The 25,562-nt window shown below is 36.6% G+C and overlaps 2 protein-coding genes across 11 annotated transcripts in view; one reads left to right on the top strand and one right to left on the bottom strand.

Moving 5' to 3' along the window:
* The window catches only part of LOC133621616 (GTPase IMAP family member 8), a 39,523-nt gene extending 19,174 nt beyond the window's left edge, over positions 1-20,349 (bottom strand). The window contains exons 1-7 of one of the 10 annotated variants that reach the window (XM_061983802.1): positions 11,975-12,658; positions 11,628-11,736; positions 10,023-10,152; positions 7,980-8,069; positions 7,350-7,650; positions 7,150-7,264; positions 3,372-3,473 (exon numbers count right to left, since the gene is read on the bottom strand). In XM_061983802.1, the coding sequence (XP_061839786.1) occupies positions 3,372-3,473; positions 7,150-7,195 (148 nt within the window). In that variant the 5' untranslated portion in view covers positions 7,196-7,264; positions 7,350-7,650; positions 7,980-8,069; ... (1 more) ...; positions 11,628-11,736; positions 11,975-12,658. The other 9 variants (XM_061983800.1, XM_061983799.1, XM_061983798.1 and 6 more) reach the window with 9 other exon arrangements.
* On the top strand, positions 17,187-23,805 carry LOC133621618 (heme oxygenase-like). The gene is made up of 6 exons (XM_061983808.1): positions 17,187-17,296; positions 17,369-17,407; positions 20,151-20,262; positions 20,340-20,555; positions 22,188-22,460; positions 22,537-23,805. The coding sequence occupies exons 2-6, from the start codon at positions 17,376-17,378 to the stop codon at positions 22,690-22,692; spliced, it is 789 nt and encodes a 262-aa protein (XP_061839792.1). The 5' UTR covers positions 17,187-17,296; positions 17,369-17,375; the 3' UTR covers positions 22,693-23,805.
* Positions 23,806-25,562: the final 1,757 nt, after the last annotated feature.

The raw sequence follows: 25,562 nt of genomic DNA, 5'->3' as shown, positions 1-25,562 counted from the left end.
TCAAGGGGAAAACATGCAAACTCTACACAGAAAAACTGAATCACACATATATACTGTACATATATATGTATATTAGAGATGCGCGGATAGGCAATTATTTCATCCGCAACCGCATCACAAAAGTCGTCATCCATCCGCCATCCACCCGAACCAACATTTTATCAAAACCACACCCGCCCGCCACCCGCCCGTTGTTATATATCTAATATAGATGATGCAAGGCATTAGTGAGGTTATAAAGATTTTGCCTGTTAAAGAAAAGAGACTGATCCAATATAGCAGAGACATTCAATGCGTGCCACGCATTAATATCTCTCGGCCACGCATTAATGGCTAAGAGATATTAATGCGTGATAATATTATTTATCATTATTATAATATTATTGTCATTTCCATTAAGAAAGTGTTGACTATTGTTGCCAATGCCCTCAGATCAGGAGTGCGTTCCTCACACTTTGTGTGCGCAGTTGCAGCAAGCAGAACGAGGCTTTTAAGAAGTTAAAAAATGTTTTAGAAAGACTAGGCCTATATTTTCGTTAGGTAAAAAAAAAATTCTGAATTTATTTCAATGAATATTAACTTGTTAACGTTATAATGCTCAAATAGGGACGATGGCGGGGTGCACAGTGAAACAGTGAACAATTTTGCGACAAAGATGAACCTTTATTGATTGATCTGCAGCCATGACAAAATATCAGACAATCTCCATTGTCAACGACAGGCAGGAAAATAAAGATAAACACATAGCCTATGTTGTAGGCATAGGCTCATACGTTTTTAAGTTGAAATAAAAATTAAATAAAAAATGTGCCTCATAAGCCTTAGGCTGTCAATCACACGCACAAACTTAAATTATACAATAACATATGTATGTCATCTCTATTTAAACAAAAATAAATTAAATAAATAATAATAATAAATTACCTGCAACTTATTGGCCAAGGCAAATAGCTGAAGGGGGAAATCAAACCCATCAGACTGCACTTTATCATCAAACTTGAATTATAACGAAAATAAACGGTCGCGACAAACAAAGCAGGCTAAATAGCCTTACATTGTCGCCAAATCGGAGATGCGCTTCACTTGAAAGCGAGGCCAAATAATTATTCACACATAGTAGCATATCTCGAATAGAAAAAAAACACAATAAACAACGCAATTGCCTTAATTCCTTTGCATTGTAGTGCGCCCAAACAACACGTAACCATCAAAATTATTTAGCTGACCGAACTCAATATAGGTTAGACATGGGCTTATTTGGTATAGCCTATAGGTAACGTAGACTAATTTGTTTAACATATCCAACCGTATGTCTACTTACTTTTTTTTTGTTAGCACTATGCAGGAATAAAATGGCATCTACAGTGCCAGGATTCATGCGAGAGCGCCTGGCCTCTAAAATGCGCCCTGCTGCGCTGAAGGAGCGCTCACTTGCGCCACTTGTTGCTGGGACGCGGTGCCATCTTTTTCTTTTTTTCTTCTTCTTCTGTTGTGTTGTGTTGTGCTGCAGTGCCTGATGAATAATTGACTGTTTCAAAGAGTGCTGCTCATTTTTCGTATGTGGGTAACAGCATTTAACTATGTATATATATTTCCGAATTGGTTCAACTGCCACCCGCCCGCATCTATTTAAAATCTATTTTTACCCGCCTGACCCGCGGTTTATCCGCGGTTGTGTCCGCAAACCGCGCATCTCTAATGTATATATATACACAGTACAGGCCAAAAGTTTGGACACACCTTCTCATTCAATGTTTTTTCCTTATTTTCATGACTATTTACATTGTAGATTGTCACTGAAGGCATCAAAACTATGAATGAACATATGTGGAGTTATGTACTTAATAAAAAAAGGTGAAATAACTGAAAACATGTTTTATATTCTAGTTTCTTCAAAATAGCAACCCTTTGCTCTAAATACTATTTCGCACACTCTTGACATTCTCCCGATGAGCTTCAAAAGGTGGTTTTTCACCTGTTTTTCACTTCACGGGTGTGCTTGAAGCTCATCGAGAGAATGCCAAGAGTGTGCAAAGCAGTAATCAGAGCAAAGGGTGGCTATTTTGAAGAAACTAGAATATAAAACATGTCAGTTATTTCACCTTTTTTTGTTAAGTACATAACTCCACATGTGTTCATTCATAGTTTTGATGCCTTCAGTGACAATCTACAATGTAAATAGTCATGAAAATAAAGAAAACGCATTGAATGAGAAGGTGTGTCCAAACTTTTGGCCCGTACTGCGACCCTGAAAGAGACAAGCGGTAGCAAATGTATGAATGGATGTATATATACACATATACATATACTGTATATATACATATATACATACAGTATATATATATATATATATATATATATATATATATATATATATATATATATATATACACACACACACACACACACATATATATTCCTACATTGCGGAAATGTATTTACCACGGTCAACCCTGGAACCAATTAACAGCGATAAATGAGGGATTATTGCATCAACATTTCAACTTTTTGTCTTTACATTATGCTTTCTTTTTTTTTTCCTCTTTTAACATCTACAACAACAAAATACTAACCATGGGCCGCAAATGGACCCAGAGTTCCGCACTATGGACCTCCTTGTACTATACTACAGTGCTAAGTGAAGGTTTTCTATATTTACTGTATAAAGTCCCAACGATTGTCACACACTAAGTGTGGTGAAATTACACTCTGCATTTGACCCATCTCCATGTTCACCCCCTGGGTGGTGAGGGGAGCAGTGAGCAGCAGAGGTGGCCGCGCTCGGGAATCATTTTGGTGATTTAACCCCAAATTCCAACCCTTGATGCTGAGTGCCAAGCAGGGAGGTAATGGGTCCCATTTTTATAGTCTTTGGTATGACTCGGCCAGGGTTTGAACTCACGACCTACCGATCTCAGGGCGGACACTCTAACCACAGTAAAAGGTGGCATTTCATTGTAGCTTCGGAGATTAAAGCATTTTTTAAAAGATACTTAACCGCTTGCCAGTCCTGCCCGACTGCATTCTATTGTCATCATGAAAATGTTCACAAAACAATGTTAAATGTTGAAAATCAAATCATACTGAATATAAATAACGAAGATGAATTAACACAGCTTTTCCAGTATGCTACAACATGATGATTATTTGACACTAAAAATCACATGATTATTTGACACTAATAATCACATCAAGAGAGGGTCTGAGTTTGTAAATTAACAAAGCAAAATAAGTCATTATATAAATCCCATTTTATCCCAAAGAAAATTAAGCAATTTGATGAAAACATCCCTGATTAGCAAGCATTGAGGAACGTAAATAAGTTTCATCAGAGCTTGTTGAAGCTAATCCATGACGAAGATGTAACTCACTTAAATGCTGCTGTCTACTCCGGGCGCTCGCTTGGACCCGCTGCAACTGGAATGCAAGTCTCCTCCACTCGGGACCAGTACGTGTCGACTCCCAGGTGATGGCTTGCAAAAAAAATGCAGGCATCACACGTTAGCCGCTCCCCGTTTCGAGCGCTCGCATAAGAGTACACTTATTAGGATACTGCTGTGTGCATAACAGGTTCCGCTGTCTGCAGGCTGTGTAGCATTCCTGCATGGGGCGAAGAATGGAGGTGTGTCCCAGGGCACTTTCAACACACCTATAAAACAGCAAAGTACCGACATGGCTGTTTTTAAATGTTTGTTGACATATTGCTAATAGAATATGTCAAGGGAAGAGTTTTGATTTGTTGTATCTGACTGTTACAAAGCCAGAGACGTGAGTGGAATATACAGTATAATGAGGAGCGTGTTTGTGTTCCCACAGTGTGTACTGTACTTGCACAGCGCTGCGTGAGCCCTTGAGCCTCTTCAGGCCTGTGGATGTTTTACTTTTTATGTCTGCTTAAGAGCTGATGCCAACCATTACGACACTCTGCAAATAATACGGTTACAGGAAACAAAAACTGCTTTTGGCAGCTGACATACGACTTATATTCGCAGCTTTGGCCTAAAAAACACGTATTTTTAAAAATGGGAATTTTAAAATGTAATTTACCGTACAAAAATTACAGAATGTTGTTCTAATAAAAGAAAATAGAGCAACCCCAACTCCAACCCAATCCCAGTTGTACAAGACATACAAATACTATACTAAAAACGGAAAACCAAATACATGTAGGTATTACAGTATCAATAGTAATAATAATTATATTGTATATTTTTAATGTATGTGGATCTGAATCAATTTTTTGAGCACCCCTACTCTTCACAAGATGCTTATTTTATAATATTGTAATATTGGGGGGGGGTTATGTTAAATTGTATTATTTTATATATCAACTATACACTGGGAAATAATTGTATTCTAAAAAAACGTGACATGTTTGGTATTTTTTATAAATAAATAAATAATAAATGGGTTGTACTTGTATAGCGCTTTTCTACCTTCAAGGTACTCAAAGCGCTTTGACACTACTTCCACATTTACCCATTCACACACACATTCACACACTGATGGAGGGAGCTGCCATGCAAGGCGCTAACCAGCACCCATCAGGAGCAAGGGTGAAGTGTCTTGCTCAGGACACAACGGACATGACGAGGTTGGTACTAGGTGGGGATTGAACCAGGGACCCTCGGGTTGCGCACAGCCACTCTGCCACTGCGCCACGCCGTCCCTTTTTTAGATCAAGGACTGAAGTTGACTCAGAGATTTGAGGAAAAAAAAGTTGAATAAAATATTTATTATTATAATTATTTATATATCTATATTAGGGCTGGGCGATATGGCCTTTTTTTTTAAATATCTTGATGTTTTTAAGCCATGTCACGATACACGATATATATCTCAATATTTTGCCTTAGCCTTGAATTAACACTTGATGGATATAATCACAGCAGTATGATGATTCTATGTGTCTACATTAAAACATTCTTGTTCATACTGCATTAATATATGATCATTTTAAACTTTCATGCAGAGAGGGAAACCACAACTAAGTCAATTTACCAAAACTGTATTTATTAAACAGTTATTAAGCAGTGGCACTAACATTCATGTCATTTCAAAACAGAAAGTGCAAGATTGTCAGAGACATTTTAAAACAAGCTATGAGTGCACTTTTGTGCATGATGTCACTAAGATGACATATCAAACCAACACTAAATAAAGTGCATATTTTGTACAGAACGCCACTACAATAGCTAAAAACAAATAAAGTGCACTTTTGTGCATGATGTCACACAAGATATTTCAATAAGTGTCAAATAAAAATGAGCTGCATAATAGGAAATCAAATAGTGTATGTCCTTCGCTATGTGGTAGGTTCCTGCGGACGTTATCTCCTTCTGTTGTTGACTATTTTTGTCATACGGTGTTGATGTGGAAATGGTTGCCTCGGCATTTTGTTGGTGTGGCACCGTACGGAGATGTTGACATGCAGAGTTTTAAGCACTCTTCATTCTCTAGCGGGTGACTTTTCAAATGATGCTACATATTAGCAGTAATGCTACTTTTTGTAGCAACGCTTTTGCCCCACACTTGACAAATTACGGTTGTCTGTTCAACATATTCCCACTTGAAGCCAAACCACCGCCAGACGATGGACCCCCTGCTGTTTTTCTTGGGAATTCATTCTTCCTTCATTTGTTACCAGATTCGCACCTTCTTTCTCTCGTATTACCACTCGCACCACAGCTAACGTTACCCATGCCGCTACCTCTCTGCTCCGCGAGGGCGTATACGTATGTGACGTATGTAAGAAGGTGCGCTTGTTTTATATCTCTGTGAGAAGCAGAGACAATAAAGAGTGAGAAACGCCTGTAGTGTAATGCCCGCAGCTAAAAGCAACTGCGTGAGAACGTATACTCAAATATCACAATATAGTCATTTTCTATATTGCACAGAGACAAACCCGCGATTTATCAAGTATATCGATATATCGCCCAGCCCTAATCTATATATATATGTTATACATTCGTAACTCCCTGAGGACCTTTTCATCCTGCGCTAATTAAATTCTATTGAATTATGTAAACCCCAGAGGGTTAAGACAGGTTGAGTTGGGAACACAGATGCTGCATCCTCTTATTCTCTGGCAGACCAGCAGCATTTTAATGTGTTTATGAATGAGGGTAGCGCCCAATCTAGTTGTGGCGGTCCAAATTAATTTGAGGCAGGTTGGAAGAACCCTACTGTACTTATTTTTGGATAATATATGCCAGGTGGACTTAAAGTTGACATCATTGTGAGGCCTTGAACACATATGTCATTTGTTGTTGGAAAAAGAACCCTATGCATTTTCATTATGCATGGAGGCGCGTTTACAGGTCAAATCACTTGGTAATCCAATTCAGCTGATTTTCTTCAGACTTTTAGAGATGATTGCTCCTTAAAGAAGGTGCAAGGGTCAAATAAGTTAATTTAATTTGTGTTGTTTTCAATCAAAAATACAAATTTCCATCTCGTAACCTAACACTGTATGTACATTGCCTCATTAGTTAGTTAGTTGATTATACACAAACGGAGGTCAGAGGTAATTTACAAACCCAGCATCATATAGCTGATGTTTTCCAGATATCGTATTTTTCGGACTATAAGTCGCAGTTTTTTACAGAGTTTGGCCGGGGGTGCGACTTATACTCAGGAGCCACTTATGTGTGAAATTATTAACACATTACCGTAAAATATTAAATAATATTATTTAGCTCATTCACGTAAGAGACTAGACGTATAAGATTTCATGGGATTTAGCGATTAGGAGTGACAGATTGTTTGGTAAACGTATAGCATGTTCTATATGTTATAGTTATTTGAATGACTCTTACCATAATATGTTACGTTAACATACCAGGCACGTTCTCAGTTGGTTATTTATGCCTCATATAACGTACACTTATTCAGCCTGTTGTTCACTATTCTTTATTTATTTTAAATTGCCTTTCAAATGTCTATTCTTGGTGTTGGGTTTTATCAAATAAATGTCCCCAAAAAATGTGACTTATACTCCAGTGCGACTTATATATGTTTTTTTCCTTCTTTATTATGCATTTTCGGCCGGTGCGACTTATACTCCGGAGCAACTTAAACTCCGACAAATACGGTAATAAAAAGATGAAAGCCAATGGCATACGTAAACATGTGCTGCGCATCACTAACCAGCGTTATAACTGTGCAGCTCTGGTATCTGCGAGGTGAGGCACATCAGTGGAGGAAGGGCACACAGCAGATAGTCCAAAAGAAGAAAAAAGCTCCTGGACACACACACTGATTTCTGTGGACACACACACATAAATAGAAACATATTGGGAGACCAAGAAGAACAAAACCAAAGGCTCATTTTCTGTGGATGTACTCACGTTGGTCCCCTTAAGAAGGTGTCCAATCCCGGACAAGGCTTCTCCAAGCTGGTGAAGGTGAGCAGCAGCACAGACGGGATCAAAGCAGGCAGGGCTGGTAGATCAGAGTCTGTCCCAAGCTGAGCCAAAAGGTCCACATAGGGATCCACAGGGACCACCAGTGGGATTTAGTATGGAGCTCACAGTGGTAGTAATGGCTGACACTGAGCTAGGAGCAGCTATGAAGGGATGAGGCCTGCGGCTGCTTGTGTTCTTGGTCACTGTGAAACTCCCAGGATGCCAATACACAACTTGGATGTGCCTAAGCAGAGGAGGAAGAAAGTGGGTTTGAGCAGGAAGAGAAAATGCTGCCCTCTAGTGCACAACATGTGTGGGATACATTGTGGATGTCAAATACTGTACAGTAGACCTGAACATTATACAATCTGGAATTCGATACTCACATAAAACTTAGCCAGACTCAGTGTCCTAATGCTTTTGTCCAGTGTGATTATGCACATTGTAAAGTCTGAGCATGTGTTTGCTGCTGCTTTGTTTTTTTACATTTGAAGTGGAATGTTACAAATGACTCTTAGTATTCATCTTTTCTTAAATGTTGAATAATTTGTAGAAGAAAAGAAAAACGCTCACCAGTTCTCTCTTCCTGCATGTGTCTTGTGACATGAGATGGACAGCAGACTGACTCCATTCCACAAAGTCATGGCTGCGCTTCTCTATTGTCTGTAATCAATTGTGCATTCAGACCATTAGATTTATGGTTATCATAATAAAAAATCGAGTACTATAGTACCTCAATTTATGAATTTCTCTTAACTCAAAACACTTGTATCTCAAATTAACATCTCCCATTGAAACAAATTATAATCAATTTGATGTTGGGTCCCCCAAAAACATCACAAGTTTAACATGCATCATGCTTTTCAAAAAGAAAAACAAATTCTTAGATAAGAAAAATATTGTATGAAAAAACAGTACAACATAATGTAGGACTAACAACTACAGTAGTTTTATGAAGTAATGTAACAATAATGTCCAGCATTTACCATGGAGAGTGAACTTCAGTATCTTCTTCTGGCTGCTTCGCCGTCAAACACACCATCAGCAGGTTTTCCATATTTTCATTGATAAATGTCCACCGTTTAGATATTACTTTAACATTCTTGGCTGACATTAGACTCATTCTACTTCAGTACGGTGCAGACTAGCAGCAATTGTTTCGTCAAGTTGGTCATGTTTTTGATTTCTTTCTTTAATTCAATGAATATCATCCACTTCTTTCACACACACTTTCTTCCTTTCCATGATTGGAAAACAAAGCTATGTCGATTTTTTGCTATAAAACAATGCTAGCGAGAGCCAGATGTTTTAGTCAGATCTTACGGGGTTCCTTGTAGCTTTTGCTATGCCAACTAATGGTGGTATGCTTGTAACTCAAATTTTGCTTGCAACTTAAAGGGGAACTGCATTTTATTTTGGAATTTTGCCAATCATTGACAAACATTATGAAAGACATGACGACGGATGTATTTTTTAATGCATTTTAACTCAAACATAAATAAAAGTCAACGCACAGTGGAGCCAATAGGAGCTCCCATATTCCGCCCATAAAACCTAATTAAAAAAACATTTGAAAACCGCCAAAAATACTCCATTTACATTTCGTGACTTGAATATTAGGAAGTATTAGTGATATTGTTATTATGAGCGCTAACACAGAAAAACTATTTATAGTGGCGACATGATCACGAGCTTATGCCAATGTTGACATGATCAACTGATCAGCTGCTTCCTCATTTCCTTGCCTGTCAAACTTTGTCGATCATAAATCATGCCTCTCACCCGGATAGTAGAAGGACGAGGACGTATTCCGACAAGCTGGTACACTTTGACAGCCAACTAAGACCCGGAAATGGCGAGAATGACACGAAAAGACGCTTCGTTCAACCCCCTTTTTCTTCGCAAGGATTATGAGTCATTCTTCACCTAAACGGGAATATAAGAACATCCTCGCAGTCGGCATCCTAATGACAGCAGACACTGTACAGTAAGTGTTTGTTGGTTCTCATAAAGTCTACAGTGAGAAGTAATAAGTGATGTTGTTTTTGTTTTTTAAAATAATGCACCGCGTATGCTTAAAATGATCAAAATACATAAATATTAAATGTTATTATAAATGTGCCCATTACTACATTACATATATACTTACATCATGTATATAAAACCTTAATGAAGTTGTTTGGATGCTTTTTAGGGGCTCTGTAGGCAGAATAGAGCGGCTCCCATATGCTTCATTGTAGGCGGAGTTTTGATTGCATTTATTTTATATTCAAAATGCATTAAAAAAATAAATCTGTCATGTCTTTCATAATGACTGTGAACGATAAGCAAAATTCTAAAAAAAGTGCACTTCCCCTTTAAAGCATAACAGTTCACTCTTAAAAGGTGCCCTAATATGCAAAACCAACTTTTCTTACCTATTGGTACCTGCTGGTGTGTATTTGGGATCTGCATAAGTCCCAAAAATTGAAAATCAAACTGTAGAGTCATTGCAGAGATATCTATAAAACAATCTTGCCTTCTTTCATACAAGCTGTTTGGAATTTGCCCATTTGGTGACGTTTTTCCCATTGGGAATATTAGCGGATTATCTATATTTAGTATAAATATACCCACAAGGCTTTGCGTGGGTCCGCCATTGCAGTCGGACGATGTAGTCAATAAGTGTCTTCTTTTTCTCTATCCTTTTAATGTGGGGCAGACTGGCTCGTACATGCACATGCATCCTCCTCCGCTGTTGCCATCTCTAGAACAAAGTTGCGTATAGTTCAAACTTAATCTGTCAGTAAACTCGCTATGGAAGCCCTAAAAACTACAACAAAGATGGCGGGGAGAAGACGAAGTCCAAGTGGATCAGAGTAAATAAGGCCGCCCACAAAACGGCGCATTCCGAGGAGACTGTGAGTCCCTGTTTACACTGCACACCAGATCTGATTTTTTTGCCCTCAAGTGACACAGATCAGATTTTTTTTGCCAGTCTAAACGCTCCAAAGTGCTTCATATCTGATCTTTTGCCATCAGATTCAGGCCACATCAGGAGGTAGTTCTGAATCCAGTTGGAATCTGATCTTTTCAAATGTGACTTCAGTCTCAACGCAATGCGACCTGAATGCGACCCGTATCACAAATGTGACTTTTTCGTCAGCTTTGGGCGAGCTACGTCACTCGTGTGCTCAGGGGAAAATGCAGTCTCCTGTGAAAGTGGATATTTCATCACAACATCCGGTTTCAGTGAGCAAAGTCTATTTAAAACAACCACATTTTTGGTGCATCACTTGTCAATAGTGCGCAAATAATAGGCTATATGTAATGTATGAATATATATATTTTTATTTTAGAAAATAGTGATTGTTGAAGAACCGGAATTGACGCTGTGGCACATTTGCTTACATGCCGTGTCTCCTCAACTTAACAGCCATTAAAATATTACAACCCTCCCAAATATATTACATTATATTACTTTCATTTCTTTTCACATAAAAAACTCAAATTTTTAAGGTGTTGCGACTCATTTTATTTTGTAGTAGTAGCAACTTCCCCCTGATCAACTTCCATTGTTTTCACTTTATCGAAATGCGCATGCTAGTGACGTCGAGGCCACATTGAGGCCTGGGCGCATTTATACTGGAGTCTGATAAAAAAAAAAAAAAATCTCTTTCTCTTTGCAGCGTAAACAGTCAGCTGGAAAAAAAATCCAGCTTTCAAAAAAATCCGCTTTAGGCCACTTTGGCCTGCAGTGTAAACGTAATCTCAGAAAGCGGCTTGAAAACGATCTGTAAAACATAATATACGCAACATTTTGACCAAAGAACCACCATTTAATCCTCGAGGCAGTCCTAAATTGAGGTACCACTGTGCACAACCAACACCTTAACAGAATGCCTCCTGAAGTTGCACAGACAGTTCCTGCAAAATATTTATAAAAAACATTTTTCACACCAACTCAAAATACTTTTAATGATGACTATGTATCTTGAAAATAATACACCTTATTCAAAAAAAAATGTATACACCCTTTAAAATGACATGGGACTGTAAAATGGCCTATTCTTGTTATTTTTATGGTCATGGATAACCATTAAGTGCAGCCACAAGCCAAGAGTGTACAAGTCCACAGTGTGACATAGACCAGAGTATATGAATCTTACAGATATTGATAAGGAGAGAACTGTACATGCATCCCAATGTACACATATTGATAATAGTGCACGCAAGACTCACTTTGCAAGGCCTGGCGGTGTTCCACTCTTCAACACATAATTCTGATCCTTTTAAATGCTCCACAGCTATGTGGACATGTATATAAAGTATGCTGACTTCATCCTGCACACTGGAAAAATAATGAAAAAAAGGTTTAAACATCATGGAGGATTCAACACAGTAATGTAAGCTAACCTGAGTGTATTTTTTGTGGCATTTAAATGTTGTGTTGGCACATACATGGTCACATAACAGTAAGAAAAGCACACAAATATTTAAAAACAAACAAACAACCGTTTAAAAGCCGAATACCTACTTTTGTTTCCCATTTGGAACATAAAATATTAGAATGAAGCGTTTTACTATACCTTCTTTTCTAAAGTTCCAAACTAGCTGTCTATTGTGATGCCTGATTAAAAAATCAGGGTCCTTGTTGCCGCTATGGTTCAAGTGCACAGTTTTTCGTCCACTAGAATGCCTGATTTTATGTTTATATCGACGAAATTGATCTATTTGGTTTATGTGAGTATGGTTATTCATTGAAACTATATAATTAGATTGAATTAAAAAACATAGGTTGAAGTAAGTCATGAATCGTTGACTCCGGAAGAAAATATGCTGACTCCCGTTTAGGTAGCTTGATTCTGCTGACTCACGGTAGACGCTGACTACGAGTTGGTTGGCTGATCCCAGGTCAGTAAGTTAGGCTGCTGCTGGCCATAAACAAGTCAAGCACACAAGTAACTGATCTCTGTCCTGATTTATTTGTTTAGAAGGTTTTGTAGTACCGTAAAGGTTTTTTTTTTTTGTTAACAAAGTGGATGAATTGTGAATAGTAATCACTGCAGCGGGCTCAGGACACCCCCGCCCCAGAAAATACAATAAAATGTCCAGATGATACATCATGTACATAAGTAGATTTGTTTATTTTTCATGTAAAGTGTTTTATTGAAATTATTTGTTTATACATTTGTATTTTTATTTGTACTATGCTGTTTCTACAAGGTTGCTGTAGCAACGTCATTTCCTGCAAAAGGATCAACAGGTTTATCCGGCCAGCGGGATGTGTTTGCTGAGTATAAAAATTAACATAACATTTTTTAATGAAAGAAACAGCTGTTCTAAATGTGTCCACTAGATGTCGCAATAGCATTTCTTTGCATCTTTGGAGATGATGCTACATATGTACAAAATAAACCACGTGATGTTAGTACATCAGTCGAGGAAAATTAGCAAACTACATAAATAACATCCTGTAATTTGATTTTGATATAATTTTTTGATCTTGATAGATTGAAAATTAACACCAATGAGTTGACTGATGGTGTTAATTTTCAATCTATCAAGATCAAAAAAATGATATCAAAATCAAATTACAGTTGACTGAGGCAGCACGGTGGAAGAGGGGTTAGTGCATCTGCCTCACAATACGAAGGTCCTGAGTAGTCTTGGGTTCAATCCCGGGCTCGGGATCTTTCTGTGTGGAGTTTGCATGTTCTCCCCGTGACTGCGTGGGTTCCCTCCGGGTACTCCGGCTTCCTCCCACCTCCAAAGACATGCACCTGGGGATAAGTTGATTGGCAACACTAAATTGGCCCTAGTGTGTGAATGTGAGTGTGAATGTTGTCTGTCTATCTGTGTTGGCCCTGCGATGAGTAGGCGACTTGTCCAGGGTGTACCCCGCCTTCCGCCCGATTGTAGCTGAGATAGTCTCCAGCACCCCCCACGACCCCAAAGGGAATAAGCGGTAGAAAATGGATGGATGGATGGAGTTGACTGATGAACACTATCACATCATTTATTCAGAAAATATAAATAACGACAAATAAATAAAGATAGAATACTATTAACCGCAACATGTAAGTGTAAAAAAAAAAAAAAAACATTATGATTTGTACATTTTCAGAATGTGCTTGTTCTATTTTTCAACAAAGAAAACTGTCTTTATTTTTAAGTTATCGTGCCGTGATTTTACCAGTCCGACCCACTTGGGAGTAGATTTTTCTAATCAGAAATTAATTTTAGATCGGGAGCCACATGGAGCAAAACCTACTCCCGAGTGGGCCGGACTGGTAAAATCACGGCACGATTACTTAAAAATAAAGACAACTTCAGATTGTTTTCTTTGTTTAAAAATAGAACAAGCACATTCTGAAATTGTACAAATCGTAATGTTGTTGGGTTTTTTTACACTTACATGATTTTACCAGTCCGGAGTAGATTTTTCTCCATGTGGCCCCCGATCTAAAATTACTTTGACACCCCTGATCGACAGCATGCAATATAAAAAAAAAATCATTAAAAAAAATAAGAATTTCAATTTAAAAAATGAATGTAACAAAGCTAAAATAACATACTTACCAGTATCTGCAACTCAGACCTAAAACGGAGTGAGGTTCTCCAAGTTGGCGAAAAATTTGCACGCTTGCATTTCGAATGCAGAATAGTTCAGGCCCAACAAGTCTGCTCCCTAGATGGGCAGCCGAAGACAACACATCACTGTAACCTAGTTTAGAGAAGTTAGCATCCCTGCATGTTTTACACCTTGCTCGCAAGTGTTTTCTATCCATCAATTAATTCAAGCCTAACTAGTTTGCTGCCTAAACGGGTCTGCAGAGGAAACCACACAGACACGTAGTGTAACATGACTGGAGTGAGGTTCCCCATGTTGAAGTAAATGGCACGTCTGCATCCCATGCCTGTCAACATTTTCTGAATTCAACTCATACATTTTTTTTTGTAATTGTAAATATATTTATTTATCTAAATAATTCCTAAATGACCTGATTAAAGACATGATGTATAAACAATGTCTTATCTATTTTAGAATGTATTTTAAATGTATTTGTTTAGATTAAACCAATACAATTAAAAGAGCAAAAATTACAACACTTAAATAGAAAATAAATACATAAATGATATGATGTATTTATATATATACATACATACATACATCTCCAGGTTGGGGAGGAGATCTTGCCCCAAGTGGAGGAGTTCAAGTACCTCGGAGTCTTGTTCACGAGTGAGGGAAGAGTGAATCGTGAGATCGACAGGCGGATCGGTGCGGCGTCTTCAGTAATGCGGATGCTGTATCGGTCCGTTGTGGTGAAAAAGGAGCTGAGCCGGAAGGCAAAGCTCTCAATTTACCGGTCGATCTACGTTCCCATCCTCACCTATGGTCATGAGCTTTGGGTTATGACCGAAAGGACAAGATCACGGGTACAAGCGGCCGAAATGAGTTTCCTCCGCCGGGTGGCGGGGCTCTCCCTTAGAGATAGGGTGAGAAGCTCTGCCATCCGGGAGGAGCTCAAAGTAAAGCCGCTGCTCCTCCACATCGAGAGGAGCCAGATGAGGTGGTTCAGGCATCTTGTCAGGATGCCACCCGAACGCCTCCCTAGGGAGGTGTTTAGGGCACGTCCGACCGGTAGGAGGCCGCGGGGAAGACCCAGGACACGTTGGGAAGACTATGTCTCCCGGCTGGCCTGGGAATGCCTCGGGGTCCCACGGGAAGAGCTGGACGAAGTGGCTGGGGAGAGGGAAGTCTGGGCTTCCCTGCTTAGGCTGCTGCCCCCGCGACCCGACCTCGGATAAGCGGAAGAAGATGGATGGATGGCATACATACATACATACATACATATATACATATATATATATATATATATATATATATATATATATATATATATATATATATATTAGGGATGTCCGAAAATGGCTTTTTGCCGATATCCGACATTCCGATATTGTCCAACTCTTTAATTACCGATATTACGATATTGTCCAACTCTTTAATTACCGATACCGATATCAACCGATATATACAGTTGTGGAATTAACACATTATTATGCCTAATTTGGACAACCAGGTATGGTGAAGATAAGGTACTTTAAAAAAATAAAAAAATAAGATAAATAAATTTAAAACATTTTCTTGTATAAAAAAGAAAGTAAAACAATATAAAAACAGTTACATTGAAACTAGTAATTAATGAAAAGGAGTAAAATGAACTGTTAAAGGTTAGTACTATTAGTGGACCAGCAGCACACACAATCATGTGTGCTTACGGACTGTATTCCTTGCAGACTGTATTGATATATATTGATATATAATGTAGGAACCAGAATATTAATAACAGAAAGAAACAACCCATTTGTGTGAATGAGTGTGAATGAGTGTAAATGGGGGAGGAAGTTTTTTTGGGTTGGTGCTGCATTAATTGTAAGTGTATCCTGCGTTTTTTATGTTGATTTAATAAAAAAACACACAAAAAACCACACAAAAAACCACACCGATAATAAAAAACCCGATACCGATCATTTCCGATATTACTTTTTAACGCATTTATTGTCCGATATTATCGGACATCTCTAATTAATATATATATATATATATATATATATATATATATATATATATATATATATATATATATATATATATATATATATATATATATATATATATATATATATATATATATATATACATACATACATACATACATCTATATATATATATATATATATATATATATATATATATATATATATATATATATATATATATATATATATATATATATATATACGTATATATATATACGTATATATATATATATATATATATATATATAAGAAAATAAGAAAATACATTTTTTGGACCCTTTTTTAACATATATTTTTCCATTTACTTATTAAATACATTGTTATCACATAGTCGCATACTAATATTTTTTTTAATAAATCCATCCATCCATCCATCCTTTATATTCAAAAATGGTTGGCAATAATTTAACTGACAAAGTATAAATATGTAAACTAGGTTGGCATAAAAATATCAAGTAAAGTCCTTGTTTAGGGTTTTTTTGTGTATTTTTGTGCACATCTTAAAAGTGTAGTTGTTGCTGAATAGTCATTCATTTGTACTTTGTACACGCCTTTAGAAAAAAATATGTTACAAATCCATGTCATGTAACAGCGTGGGCACGATAACTGTGTAAAACAACAATTATACGTAGTTTAGAAAAATGGCAAAAAGTAATCCATCATCCAATAAATACAACAAATATTTTTTTTAAACGACTAATAAATTATAAATAAATAAATGCATTGGCCTATGTATAGATTTATGTCATCAAGATGTTAATGTCCTCTATTTTGCTTGTCGTTAACTATATTCAACTGCTTGGCCTCCATTGAATAAACGTAGATCACATGAGATTGTGCACGTGTACCTAATGAAGTGTCCAGTGAGTGTGAGAAACCTTTGATAGACGTGTGTTTTAACGTTCCGTTCAAGTTCAAAGTGTTCTATTAGTACACGGTCATGTGACTGTTCCGTCGCCGTGCCAACTCCTCCTTCCTCAAAAAGCCTTTGTCATGTTTCCACAATGTGCAATGTGGCCGTTGCCGAGTCATGTTTAGCCCCAAGCTTCCCCCCTCCCTGTGGTGTTATTCCAAACATTGCTCAACTCCCCCCTCCCCTCACGAGTTGCTGCTGCGTCATGGTAACGCTCATTCCCACACACACAATGCTGCTTTGTGCATGATGTGATTGCACACGTCCTGTTTTCATTCCAGCAGTGGGAGGGCAGAGCGGGCCGCATATAAAAAGCCGGGCGGAATGGCCCAGACCCTGCACACAACATCCACACGGAGAATCACCGCAAGTCACTTTGGAGAAGCTCACAGTGAGAACTCTTTATTGACTTTATGCATTATTTTGTACTCTGCTTATATTCATCCACTTCTCTTCTTTTCAGCCCCACGATGGACGCACAGAAGACGCACGCAGCAGAAATGTAAGAATCTATTTTTGTGTATTCGTCCCGTTGTTTTTATTATAACTATTTAAAAGAAAATATGGGACTGGTCTTGAACTATTTGATGGGGCTTCCATAACCCAGTTGTACTTTGGAGTCCTTTCTTATGACCCGCTTTATAATAATAATAATAATAACTGGGATTTATATAGCGCTTTTCTAAGTACCCAAAGTCGCTTTACATGTAGAACCCATCAATCATTCACACCTGGTAGTGGTAAGCTACTTTCATAGCCACAGCTGCCCTGGGGTAGACTGACGGAAGCGTGGCTGCAATTTGTGCCAACGGCCCCTCCGACCACCACCTATCATTCATCACTCAATTCACCGGTGTGAGTGGCACCGGGGGAAAAGGGTGAAGTGTCCTGCCCAAAGACACAACGGCAGCGATTTTTGGATGGTAAGAGGCGGGGAGCGAACCTGCAACCCTCAGGTTTCTGGCACGGTTGCTCTATCCACTACGCCATGCCACCATCACGTAGGAAATAAGACTGACATTTGCAAAGTACAATTTTGAAGGCAGGTGGCATGATTTTGAAAAAGTCCATATTTTAGTACTGTAAGTTTCACAGGTGCCTCAATAGCGTATTGGACGTGCTTTTTAGTGAGAAGCCCTACTGGGAACACAACATTTGTGGGTCTATCTCAGCTTTGATTGATTGATTGATTGAGACTTGTATTAGTAGATTGCACAGTACAGTACATATTCCATACAATTGACCACTAAATGGTAACACCCGAATAAGTTTTTAAACTGATATTTTTACACGGAAATTTTATACACTGATTTTTTTTACACTTAATTTTTAAAAAACTGAATTTTTTTACACTGAATTTTAAAACACTGAATCTATACACTGAATCTTTATACACTGAATTTTAAAACATGATTTTTATACACCGATTTTGTTTTTACACTGAATTTTTTTAAACTGAAATTTTATACACTGATTTTTTTACACAAAATTTTAAAATACAGAATTTTTATACACTGAATTTTAAAACACTGAATTTTTATACACTGGATTTTTTTTACTGAATTGTTTTACAGTGGATTTGTACACTGAATTTTTTTATACTGAATTTTTATACACTGATTTTTTTTACACTAAATTTTAAACCACAACATTTTATACACTGAATTTTAGAACACAAAATCTTTATACACTGATTTTTACAACACAGAAATGTTATACACTGAATTTTAAGACATAATTTTTATACACTGATTTTTTTACACTTAATTTTAAAACACTGAATCTTTAAACACTGAATTTTGAAACATAATTTTTATACACCGATTTTGTTTTTACACTGAATTTGTTTAAACTGAAATTTTATACACTGATTTTTTTACACAAAATTTTAAAATACAGAATTTTTATACACTGAATTTTTATACACTGGATTTTTTTTTTACTGAATTGTTTTACAGTGGATTTTTACACTGAATTTTTTATACTGAATTTTTATACACTGATTTTTTTAGCACTAAATTTTAAAACACATTTTATACACTGAATTTTAGAACACAACATCTTTATACACTGATTTTTAAAACACAGAATTTTTATACACTGAATTTTAGAACACAACATCTTTATACACTGATTTTTAAAACACAGAATTGTTATACACTGAATTTTAAGACATAATTTTTATACACTGATTTTTTTACACTGAAATTTTATACACTGATTTTTTTACACTTAATTTTAAAAAACTTAATTTTTTAACACTGAATTTTAAAACACTGAATCTTTAAACACTGAATTTTAAAACATAATTTTTATACACTGATTTTGTTTTTACACTGAATTTTTTTAAACTGAAATTTTATACACTGAATTTGTATACACTGGATTTTAAAACGCTGAAGCTTTATATACTAAATTTACAAAAAAAACTATTTATACACTGATCTTTTTTTACACTGAATTTTTTTACACTGAAATTTTATACACTAATTTGCTTACACAATGTTTTTTTCCAATGAAATTGTCAACATAAGTTGATGTAAAAAATTAAAACTTAAAAAAATCCATTACATAAATTCAGCCTAAAAAAAAGCTTTTGTGACTAAGACACAAATGAACCTCCATGCTGTGCAAATGGAAATAAACTTCTATTCCATTCGAATGTTAGCACAAGTGCAGTTAAAACCTAAAAAAAACATCTCCAACTTACCGCAACATGTTAGTGGAATTCTTGACCATTTCTACCCACACAGACGAGAGCGCGGGATTGAAATGTTCTTTTTTCTAGTTTGTAAACATCAGACGCCGTCCGACGTCATGTCACTTTTTGCGGTTTGAGTGCGGTCATGTGACTGCCAGGCTCCCTTTGATTGGTGAAATGGAGTCAAAGGTCACTGGTGCTTACGTCGGATGGGCGAAAAAGAGTCATGTGATCATGCCTGCTGGAAGGAGTCTCTCTAACGAGCTGAATGAATGCGTCTTTGCAAGCAGTAAACAATGGATCATAAAATAAATAGATTGACTTAATCTGAATGAAAGTCAATGAAACAAAGTCAAAGTCACGTGTCTTTGTTTGTTGCATTAAAACTACTCGGTTACAATTGATCTAAAAAGTAAATGCACGTTCCTACCTACTCTGCATACGCCGGGGCGGGCTCATCCAGAACGCCTCGATGTTCTGGAATCAGATTGGCCCGAAGGAAGCAAGGATGTCGTCCACCTTAACACGACTGTGTGTCCTGCAGGGATCTGTCGGAGCAGATCAAGAAGGTGACGATGGAAAGTCACATGAGGGCCGAGAACACAGAACTCATGCTGAGCTTCCAGAAGGGACAAGTCAGCATGCAACAGTACAAAGTAAGTCTTCAGTCCTCCAAAATGCTGCAAACCTTTTTTTTGTTTTTGTTTACTCGACGGCCTTCTCGTCTCCTCAGCTGCTCCTCAGCTCCCTCCATGAGATCTACCAGACGTTGGAAGAGGAGCTGGACAGGAACTGCAAGCATCCCGCAGTAGAGCCCATCTACTTCCCTGCAGAGCTGGCCCGGCTGGACTCGGTCCAGAAAGACCTGGAGTTCTTCTACGGTTCAGGCTGGAAGGACAAAATGCTGGTGCCCGCGGAAACAAGGAGATACTGTGACAGGTTGCGACAGGTTGGTTTCCGTAGCGACACACACACACACACACGCACACACGCACACACACACACACACACACACATTCTCGTATTTGTTACCTTCTGAGACCTCCGAAAAATGCCTACCTCTTTAGGACCACCCTTTCTAGATATATGAAGATTTGTATTTACAACATTAATAATATATACATACTATGCAAATATAAAAAAGCTTGTTGTGAAAAATTAGTTGGAATTTCACAAGAAAAAGGTCACAATTTCCCAAGAAAAACTTAGAATTTTGGCAGCATTATAATAAAAGTCGTAATTTTACTCAACACAAGTCAAAAGTTTACAAGAAAAACGGAACATTTGTGCAATATTATGATAAAAGTTGGAATTTTACTCGATAACAGTTGGAATTTTACAAGAAAAGCTTAAAATATTGGCAATTTTATGAAAAGAGTCGTCATTTTACTCGACAAAAGTCACAATTTTATAAGAAAACTTTCAAATGTTGGCAATATTATAATAACATTCGGAATTTTACTTGGCAAAATTATGACAAAAGTCATCATTTTACTCAAAAAATGTCACCGTTTTACAAGAACAACCAAACAATTGTCAATATTGTGATTAAAGTCCGAATTTTATACGACAAATGTCCCCATTTTGCATTAAAAAGTAATAATTTTACATAAAAAAGTAATAATTTTTACGAGAAAATATTGCAATATTACAGAAACAGAAAGAATACGAGAAATTGTTCCCAATTGTGTTAGAAAAAAGTCCACACATTGTGAGAAAAAGACTGCTTTTTGTTATTTTTTTGTTGTTGAATGTTTTGTATGAAATTGGTTTTTAATCTTCATTATTTATTTATTTAAGTTATTACAGTATGTCTCTATATACATACATATATTTTTTTAAATCAATTTTGGCGAAAGGTGGTGCGTTTAAATTTCTTACACACACTTGTTATTTCATATGTTGACCAGAGGGGGGGCACTTTTAAAACCGACACACACTCAATTTGAAAACTCCCTCCTTTTTGGGACCACCCTAATTTTGATAGATTTCACCACCAGGGGTGCAAATGAGATCTCTATTATTTAGTTTTTTGTAATGTGCTTAAGGCCGATGACAAAGGAGTCACGGACCACAGATGGCCCCCGTCCCGTACTTTGAGCAACCCAACTGTAGAAGCTAACTGTTAATGGCCACCATAGTCTTAGTACCGTAGTGTATTTGTTCATCCTATGGTCACATATGGGATGCGGGTTGTCTTACGTCAGCACCGAAAGTCGTAAAATCGGCTGTTCACCTGGCGGGTTTTTTCGGGGATGAACAAGGAAGTCCTTCTTTAGCTGCCGTCTTGTTTTATCATATATTGCAGCTTTTGCACCTGTCAATGTTTACTTTTATATGCACATTAAATCAACAAAAAAATCCTGACTTTGGAGCAATGTTCACAGACTCTAGTATTTGGCTCTCTATTAGATGCAATGGTTTTCCGTATTGGGACCATGATTTCAGTCCTAACTTGTTCACCGGTCCTCATATGGAAGGTTATTTTCCTTGTTGATGTTTCAAGAAAGGTAAGAATACAAGAACACACACACACACACACACACACGAGACATCAGCGCTCATCCCGCCTTCTTTCCAGATCGGGAAAGAAAACCCGGAGTACCTGGTGGCTCACGCCTACACCCGTTACCTAGGCGACCTCTCCGGAGGACAGGTCCTGGGCCGCGTCGCCCAGAAGTCCATGGGCCTAAAGAGCAGCGAGGGTCTGTCGTTCTTTGCCTTTCCCGGCGTCTCCAGCCCCAACTTGTTCAAGCAGCTCTACAGGGGCCGCATGAACGTGCTAGAGCTGAGCCAGGAGCAGAGGGCCGGCGTGCTGGAGGAAGCCGTGAGGGCCTTTGAACACAACATCCAGGTAAGGAAATGCTCACCACTCAGGTCACATGACCTCCGCTAGGGAGTCCTGATGGATCACCTGGGTGTGCTTGCAGGTGTTTGAGGGCGTGCAGAAGATGCTGAGCGGGCTTGAAGAGCGGCAGCCGACTTCCAAAGTCTTTTTAAACCGAACCGTGGCTCTTCCGACGCTCCTCAGGATGGCGCTGGGGATGTTCGTGGCCGTTCTCACCATAGGAATCTGGATGCTTTAAAACGCACCTTTTTTTTCAATGCTTCCTCATTTTATGGACTTTTACTTTCTTTTTTTCTGGGGGACTAAAAATCTTATTTCTTTTGTCTTCAAACGGGACTGAAGTTTGCTGAGCAGGTGTAAAAAACAAACAAACATGTTTTTTCTTTATTTTTCTCAAACTGCTGCACCTCACCCTTGAGGGGTTAGAGTCGAGTGAACGCACCAAAAAAACATCAGTTTTTGAGACAACAGGCGGTTTCCAGCCAAATGGAAGGACTGTAGTTTGCATGCCAGGCCAGTAGTTGGCGATGTCACCGATGTGACGACTTTGCACTTTGTAAGAAAACGCAAAAACAGCACAGCTGTGGTTTCAACGCTTTGTGCGTTCTACTAAGTGTTTTTAGCATTTAAACAGAAGAACATCCTCCTTTGGATCTTAAAAATGCCATTTTAATGTAAACAAACACCAAATGAATATTGTATTGATTTGTTTTCAGACATAAACAGCCACGTATAGTTTTTTATGCAGGGCCACACCTGGCTAAATTGGGGCCCGAAGCAGAATTGTATTCATCCCCACACTCATCACAATTTTTTTCCAAATGTATTTTATTTCGTGTGAAATGATTTTTATTTGGGTGGCTGAAAAACATTGATTCAAATTCAAATTGCAATTCTTATTTCTTCCAATTCTGAACCGATTCATAATTTTCATAGTTATTAATAATATTTATTTTAAGAATATTTTTTAATATATAAATATATGTTGTTGTTTTTTTTACTAAATTCATTATTATTTTTTAAATGTTTTTAAATCAATTTAATGTTTTCTTTTTAAATATATGATTACATTTTTTTTTTAATTAAGATTTAAAAATTCGATTGCAATATTTTTTTAAGAATCATGTTATTTAAATTTTTTCGCAGAATTCACAATTTTTTGGTTTTTAAATTAATTTAATGTTTGTGGGGGTTTTCTTTTATAATCAACTACATTTTTTAAAATTATAATTTTAAGAATCAATCGTATTCTTAAGAATCAGGGATTTTTTAAGAATTGTTCAATTTTTTTTTTTTTTACAGAATTTATAATTGTTTATGTTTTTAAATCAATATAGTGTTTTTTTATTTTTAGAAACGATTACCTTTTCAACTATAATTTTAAGAATCGATTGCAAATATTCTTTTAAATATTTTTTTTTAATGAATCAGTTTATTTTCATTTTTTTTACAGAATAGTTTTTTTATGTTTTATAATCAATTTAATAGTATTTTTCAAACAATATATACAGTACACATACTTTTTTTTTTTAAGAATCGATATTTAAAGTAGTACGCTTACTATCTGCAAGTCATACATCGGCAGCAGGAAAGACTCTAACCTGTTTTGAAAAGGTTTATTTATATAGCAAATAATATATTTTGAGAATCGGGTAAAATCGAGAATCAATTTTGAATCGTGAGTTGTTGTAAGATTCACATTCCTCATTTTTATAGCACAGTATTTGACTTAAACTCAAATTTAATTCGATGAACGTTTTGGACGAGAACAAATTCATGAGAATTAAATTGTTCAATATTTTTTGTACACAAATTCCACAATTAATAAATGCATTAGCAACACTTCCTGCGCCACACGGCGCAATGAGGACAATTACAAGGGAAATATGCAGTTATATGAAAACTAGAAAAAGGAATAATTTCTTTGTTTACACGGCACATTTATTCAGAGAGAACACATTTTTCTGTGTGGGTCTTTCACATCTGGCACTTTTGTTGTTGTTGCACAGGTAAAGCAAACCATGTAAAGATCCGAGACCACTTCTGGATTTGATCTCGGTTGATTTTTAGAGTCTGCTGAGCACAAAATACTGTTGACTTATTATGAATCGTGCAGAAAGTTGTTTTTATGTCTTACATGAACATGTAGCTTCAGTGTTATTTTGTACATATCTGTCTCTGTACTTTTTGATACCAAGTTGACCTTGTAATAAAAGAAAGTTGAAAAGGTCGACTTCTGTTGGCTTCTGTTAAAAATGTCTCTTTTTTTGTCCTTGCTGACATTCAAGAGTCCAGCTGGTTGACATTTTTCTTCATGTTTTGGCATCACTTCCTGCATCAGTCTTGCCAAATAGGAAATGACACATTATCATACTAGAAGCTTAAAGTATGGCATTTTTCGTAAAATGATCATAAATCACGCTGCTCAGTGCCAGCTGCTAAAGTGAAAAATTATATATATATAAATCCCCATATTATGGAGGGTTAAATGGGCCAATATTTAAATAAATACATCTTGAAATAATTACTTAAATGTGTCATTAATTAATTAAATAATTCAATCATGAAATCAATAATCAATTAAATCATAAAATGATGTAGTCGACAATTATGTAAATTATTTAATAATTTAATTAAATTTTACATTAAATAAATTAATGACACTTTTAATAACACATTTATGTATTTAATTCGGATTATAATGAATTAATCACTCGCTTAAGTAATTATTTATTTATTTAATTTTGTCCCATTTGGCCCTTTATACACAAGTTCATGAAAGACTTAAAAAAATCATTAAATCATGAAATAATGAAATCGTGAAATAATTAAATCATGAAAAAATTAATTACATCATGAAATCAAAAATTTCTTCCCACTACCTTTCAGGCAAAACTGGACAATCATGCATCACATACTATACATTACCTTTTGCACTATATTAATTTATATTATTATGTGTTGTCAACTTTGTACTTTTTTATGACATTGCTTGAAATAAATAAATAAATAAATGGAAAAAAAATAAAATAATAAAAATAAAAATAATTGATCAAATATTGAAATAATTATTTAAATCATTAAATAATTAAAATGTATTTTTACGTG

Source organism: Nerophis lumbriciformis, linkage group LG25 (genome assembly GCF_033978685.3).
Source record: "Nerophis lumbriciformis linkage group LG25, RoL_Nlum_v2.1, whole genome shotgun sequence".
Lineage (NCBI taxonomy): Eukaryota > Metazoa > Chordata > Actinopteri > Syngnathiformes > Syngnathidae > Nerophis > Nerophis lumbriciformis.
The sequence above is the reverse complement of the archived record's forward strand: the minus strand, read 5'-3'. Positions and strand labels throughout refer to the sequence as shown.